This window comes from Cebus imitator, unplaced genomic scaffold (assembly GCF_001604975.1).
Source record: "Cebus imitator isolate Cc_AM_T3 unplaced genomic scaffold, Cebus_imitator-1.0 Scaffold10, whole genome shotgun sequence".
NCBI classification, from domain to species: Eukaryota; Metazoa; Chordata; class Mammalia; order Primates; family Cebidae; genus Cebus; species Cebus imitator.
Genome location: NW_016107325.1, coordinates 2,519,434 through 2,525,794, shown reverse-complemented (window position 1 = coordinate 2,525,794; position 6,361 = coordinate 2,519,434). Strand labels below are relative to the sequence as shown.

At 38.9% G+C, this 6,361-nt stretch overlaps 1 protein-coding gene across 1 annotated transcript in view; it reads right to left on the bottom strand.

Moving 5' to 3' along the window:
* Nucleotides 1–217: 217 nt before the first annotated feature.
* UPP2 (uridine phosphorylase 2) overlaps nt 218–6,361 on the bottom strand; it is a 31,188-nt gene continuing 25,044 nt past the window's right edge. Inside the window, exons 7-8 of the mRNA XM_017547318.2 lie at nt 456–1,508; nt 218–415 (exon numbers count right to left, since the gene is read on the bottom strand). Coding sequence (XP_017402807.1) covers nt 1,366–1,508 — 143 coding nt within the window. The 3' untranslated portion in view covers nt 218–415; nt 456–1,365. The remainder of the gene's footprint in view (nt 416–455; nt 1,509–6,361) is intronic.

Here is a 6,361-nt window from a genome sequence, read left to right as displayed (position 1 = left end):
TCACAACCCAATGTACCTCTTGAGGGATTGTTTATTGGTGACAATAAGCACCTCTTGTTTATTGTCATTGCTTAAAAGAGAAAACCATTCCCCAACAAGAAGCAGGACAATTCAGACTCAGCCAGCGTAGGACCTGTTTTCTACCATCATGGGATCCTTCCCCAGGCCTCCATTCTGTCACACGTGGCAATGTCTCTGGGAACCAAATAATCTGTACTGTGTTGGAATTAAACTTTATTAATGAGCCACAACCATATAAATATATGTACACAACATTACATACTATACAAGTGTGCAAGTCATCCTCTACCCAGCCCTTACCCCATCATTTCAACTCCCAAGTATGTCAGATTGAGAAGAACCCAAGATGCAATCAGTTCACAGAGAGCCTGTGCAGCCTGGAGGAGCACCATGCCTCCCGGAGGAGCACCATGCCTCCTGGAGGAGCACCACGCCTCCCAGAGGATCAAACAGGTAGGGCAATAGGCCCGTCTGGACAAGACCTGCCTCAAGGTCACACAAAAGGATTCCTTTAACATCTCGAACTCAAGTCTTAATTCAATTGCTACGAACTTCTCAGCCTATTTGGTTAATATTGAAATGGAATTAAAAGATACAGCCTCCTCAAAACACATTTTTTAAAAGAAAAAAAAATGGCTAGAAGGCAATTGAGTCACTTGTGATTCTGAAGAAAAAAGAAGGCCTTTCTTTGCATTACTGAGGGGTTTCGGTTGAAAGGAAAATGTACTCCAGAGATGTTAAATTCCAAAATAAAATCACAGACAGTCATATGTAAATCTCGAATCCTATTCTGTGGTGCACTGAAATTGCGCAGGGGTAAAAAAGAAGTGTGGCCATATTTTCCTAATGGTAACTTTTCCACATAGACCTATATGACATTGACACTTTTTTCTGTAAATATTTTGAATGTGGATGATCAGTTTCTGTCACTTGTCCAATATATAGAAGTGCCTGACAATGTCCTAACATGAATTTCTGGATTGGTTTCAGAAACAGAGTGACTGGTAACTGTATCTGCAAATGGCTGATCTATTTTGATATGAACTTAATTAATGCTGCATATAAGAGTCCAAATGGCATAACCCAGGAGTCTTTAAACTTTAGTTATTAAACTGATTTAGTTAACTTCTCTAAAATGAAATTTGAATTTAATTTAATGTGAGTATTAAATTCTTCTACAATAAGTTCCTTTTTTAAGAGAGAAGGATTTCATAAAGTCTCTCTATTATGATTTTAGCATGTGGATGAGAACTATATAAAAATGCCACAAATAATACATGACTTTCACATTACAACCTGAGCTACAAACTTGCAGGGGAGGTTTGGGTTGCCCCGTTAGGACGTCTAGTCACAAAGTCCAAGCCGCCGTCTGATGAAGTTGGAGATCAGGAGCTGAGGCCGTTGCTGGTACTCTACCAGGACATCATGAGGCAAGTTGATCTGATCATAGTCAAGTCTGTCAAGAAGTGTCACACAGACCACAGCAGCTAGAAGAGAAATTAGCACAAACGATGAAAGGAATGGGGTCATCTTTTCTGTAGAAGCATTAGCCAAGCATGCCAACATCCATAGCACATGTACATTGTGTTTTTTGTTTGTTTTTTGGTAATGTAGACACAACCTACTGAACCTTCTGTTCTCACTGTGGAATCCCACCAAACACTTGATTTAAATAAGTTAACTGAAATTGTTACAGACACTCCTCCTTCCTCTTTTACTCCACAATTGACTAGATGAAGGCTCAGGAAAGCATCATGTTCAAGATGAGAACAAGGAGAAAGCTTTGCAATCTGAGACACGCCATCTCCAGCTTTCTATCCTATTTCCAATTCTTAGAGAAGGATCTTCTTGCTAGAGGATATAAGTGGAGAACTAGCCATTATTTCCAAGGCAACATTTTACTTCTTGGTGGAATGTTTGAGTTTGCCTGCTGCATTGCAGCCCTTGCTGAAGAGAAAAGTAAATACAGAAGAGATATAGAACACTGACCTCAGGAATTACCAATAAAGGTGAGTACTGGCCCTCATGAAATTTGAGAGGAAAAAACATGATTTGAAATGCTTAAATGTAAGAAGCAGCACCATGAAAAAGAAAATGTATTAGCATTTAATTTCTAAAGAATGAGAATGAAATCTTATGATAGATAAGAAACTAGAGGAAAAAGAACAAAAGTCTTTTTTAAAAAATGAAACTGTCGTTTTTGAAAAGTTGTCATAAGGGCAATGTCTTTAGTTTCATCAGTGAGAGAAATTGACTGCCACATGAATTCTTTATTGTCAGTTTCACATTAAATCTTTGACTTCAAGGAATGTGGTTACCCACATTGAAAACAGTGTTAGCCACTTTTAATTGCTAACAGTGTAATAATCTCCACCTGAATCTGCATAATTTTAAAAAGGATTTCAGTGCATATGTGATTAGATGTGTCTACCTTAACAAACTTTGAAGGCATGGAGAGAGTTGGGCATGAAAGTAATGTTTATTTCTTTGACCTCTCTGCTACTTTAGACTTCTTTGTAAGATCTAGATTTAGGAAGAAGTATACTGTAATTATAATTGTACATGCTATCTTCATTTTTAAATGACAAATAGTAATTGTATATAATTATGAGGTACAATGTGATGTTTTGATACATGTATACGTTATAAAATGATTAAGCTAATTCACACATCTATCATCTCATATACTTGCATTTTTGTGGTAAAAACAATTAAAATCTCTTTTAGAGATTTTTCAGTATAATTAGTAACTGTAATCACTATGCTATGCAATAGATTGCTCAAACTTAATCCCTTGTAACTGAAATTTTGCACCCTTTGACCAGTTTCTCTTCATTCCCCATCCTGCTCCCCTATCCTCTAGTAACCACCATTCTACTCTGCTTCTATGAGTTTGATTTTTCTAGATTCCACATATAAGTAAAATCATACAGCATTTGTCTATCTGTGCCTGGCTTATTTCACTTAATAGCCTCCAAATTGATCCATCTTGTTGCAAATCAGAGAATTTCCTTCTTTTTCCAGACAAAATAGTATCCCATTGTGTATACATACCACATTTTAAAAATCTGTTCATCTGTTGATGGACACTTGGGTTGATTCCATATCTTGGCTATTGAGAATAACAATAAACATGGGCGTGCAGATGTCTGTTTACAGCACATTGATATCAATTCCTTCAGATATGTACTCCGAGGTGGGAATGCCAGGTCATATGGTAATCCTATGTTTAGTTTTTTGAAGAACCACCATACTGTTTTCATGATTGATGTACTAATGTACATTCCCATCAACAGCAGTCAAGGGTTCTCTTTCCTCCACATCCTGCCAGGACTTTTTTTTTAATTGCATTTTAGGTTTTGGGGTACATGTGAAGAACATGCAAGATTGTTGCATAGGTACACACATGGCAGTGTGATTTGTTGCCTTCCTCACCTTCACCTACCTCTGGCATTTCTTCCCATGCTCTCTCTCCCCACCTCCCCACCCCTCTGTCCCTCCCCTATTTCCCCCCAACAGACCCCAGTGTGTGATGCTCCCCTCCCTGTGTCCATATGTTCTCATTGTTCAACACCCGCCTATGAGTGAGAACATGCGGTGCTTGATTTTCTGCTCTTGTGTCAGCTTGCTGAGAATGATGGTTTCCAGGTTCATCCATGTCCCTACAAAGGACACGAACTCATCATTTTTGATCTGCCAGCACTTTTTATCTTTTGTCTTTTTTGATTATGGCCATTCTAGCAGGTATGAAGTGATACTTTTCCATGGTTTTAATTTACATTTTCCTGATGACTAGTGAGGTTGAGCATTTTTAAAATATATCTATTGGCCTTTTGTATGTCTTCTTTTAGAAACTATTCAGATCCTTTGCCCATTTCTTAATTTGTTTTCTTGCTATTGAGTTGTTTGAGTTCCTTGTATATTCTTTATATCATCTTGTATCAGATGTATCAGTTTAGAAATATTTTCTCTATGTATTTCTCCACATTTCTCCAATCCATGTATCTTTTTTGTTTGACTTAGTTATTGCTACATGCCAAGCATTTATGATATCACTTAATCCTTTACAGCTGTGCCTTGAGCTAGGTATTATTTTTGTCCCCTTTTGACGGATTATTAAATGAGGGCTTAGAAAGGTCAACCAAATGGCCGAGTATTACACAGATAGTCATAACCAATCAACTCCTAGCTTCCTAAACTAATAAGAGTTCTCCACCTTCCACCATTCCTCCCCTGAGTTAGCATATGGTGAACCACTAGGCCAACGTGCCCTGACCCATCGGTCAGACTGACCCTCTTGTTCAGTGACGTGAAAAGCAATGAAAATATTCAACTTGAGCTGAGTCAAATATTTCATCACCTAGGACCCTGTTTATTCAAAACTCAGTCGGTTGTAAAGCAACTTGGCTATACAGGTAAACAGGCAAATGGAAGAGCTAGAAACTTCCCACAACTTTTCAAGTTAATGATCAGCAAATCTGTGAAGACTGACATGGGCTGGCAGTAGCACAGAAAAGTTGAAAGTCCTTCTCTAATCCTTCACTTTGGCAAAAGGATAAAAGAAAACCAGTGCTCTATACTTTTTACAGAGTGGGAACCGACTTTACTAAATGTCTTTTCTGGATTTCAAGGGGAATGCCAAAGATAGAAAAGAACAGGTCATAGCAGTCTCAGTGGTGTTTTCTTGACCCTGGAGAATCCACTAACAAGCAGCATATAATAATCTTGTCACCTAAAATTACTATTTCCATGAGCAATTAAAAGGGACTAATTATCCAAAACAATTTGCTGAAATTAAGCCTGACAGCTTTGCTAGCATAATCCTCAGATTAGGCAGGGAGGGTGGCTGCGGGGGAGGAAGAGATACTTAGTGACCTAGCTGTTACCAAGGAGATTGTCAGTGAACTGACTTGGGGTTAGAATGTTCTGGGAACACACAGACCTGAACATGGAGCCTCATGCACCCTGAGCCGAACTAGAACTGCCCAGTGATTCTCAGCCCTTTGAGATCATTTATGGCCCCTTTCTAAATCTGATGAAAGTCTTAATTAGAACCTCTTTTCACACACAAAAATACACTTATGCCTATACACATAAAATGTTCGTGTATAATTTCAGGGGTCCCAGAGCCCCTGAAAATTCATCCATGAACCCTTAGAATTCCATGCACTCCTACAGGCCACCAGTTCAACCCCACCTCTCTGATTCAGAATGAACTTCCTACAAGTTTTTCCCATGAACGATGGGCGAAGATAGCAGGGCTGGGCACATGTGCACAGCAGAAGCCAAACAGGGCTGGTCTTTGGAAAATGGCAAAGCAGCAAAGATTAGCTTTGGAGTTCCCAGCCTGGCCTTTCTTCCACTTCTTCCTGGTTATGTTCATATCCTCCGCCACTGCCCCTCAAGGCTTTGAGTTTATTAAGCAAATACCACCTTTGCTCCCTTTATGCCTGTCACGTAAAGGACAGGAAATGTTTTTTAATCAACAACCCAGAGCTTTTGCACTTTCTGTATCTCTGCTGAAACATTAATCTCAGGCTGTTGGCTGCTTATTAAAAACAAGGTGGGGAAAATTTATATTCAAAGGGGCTGGTCAACGGTAAGAGGCATAGAAACAATTTGTTCTTCTAGGTTGGTGTTTCTCAAAATGTGTTCTACTGGCCTCTTGCATCAGAATCAGAGATATTTAGGCTTTATTCCAGATATATCAAATCAGAATTGGGGATGGGGATTGGGAAAGGGCAGTGAATCTACATGAAAAAAAATCTTCCCAGTTAAATTATTTGTATATTAATGTTTGAAAATGATGGCTTTAATGACTTTAAACTCTATCTCTGAATAATCATTACCACAAATTTACATATCTGGACCCCAGTTCTTTGGGCACCCAAACAGTGCTGAATTAGAACCAATTCATTATACCTATGAAGAATTGTCCAATATCTTTCATAAAGGTGCTATTACAGACACTGCCCATTACAATATAGCTGATAATTTCACTTAAGTTTAACATTTGTATCAAGATTTTGTAACCTCAAATGTTTCTGTTTATTAGCTAATGGTGACTGTATAATGCACAATGTCTTCATTTACAGCTTGGCCTCCAGGAAACTCGGAGCTCAATCTAGGTGTTTCAATTAAGTATTGTACTCCTGGGTGGCCTCTTCAATGCTGAGACCTTCTGGCCAGGCACAGTGGCTCATGCTTATAACTCCAGCTCTTTGGGAGACTGAGGCATGAGAATTGCTTGAGCCCTGGGAGTTTAAGACCAGCCTGAGCAACAAAGTGAGACCTCAACTTTGGAAACACACACACACACACACACACACACACACACACA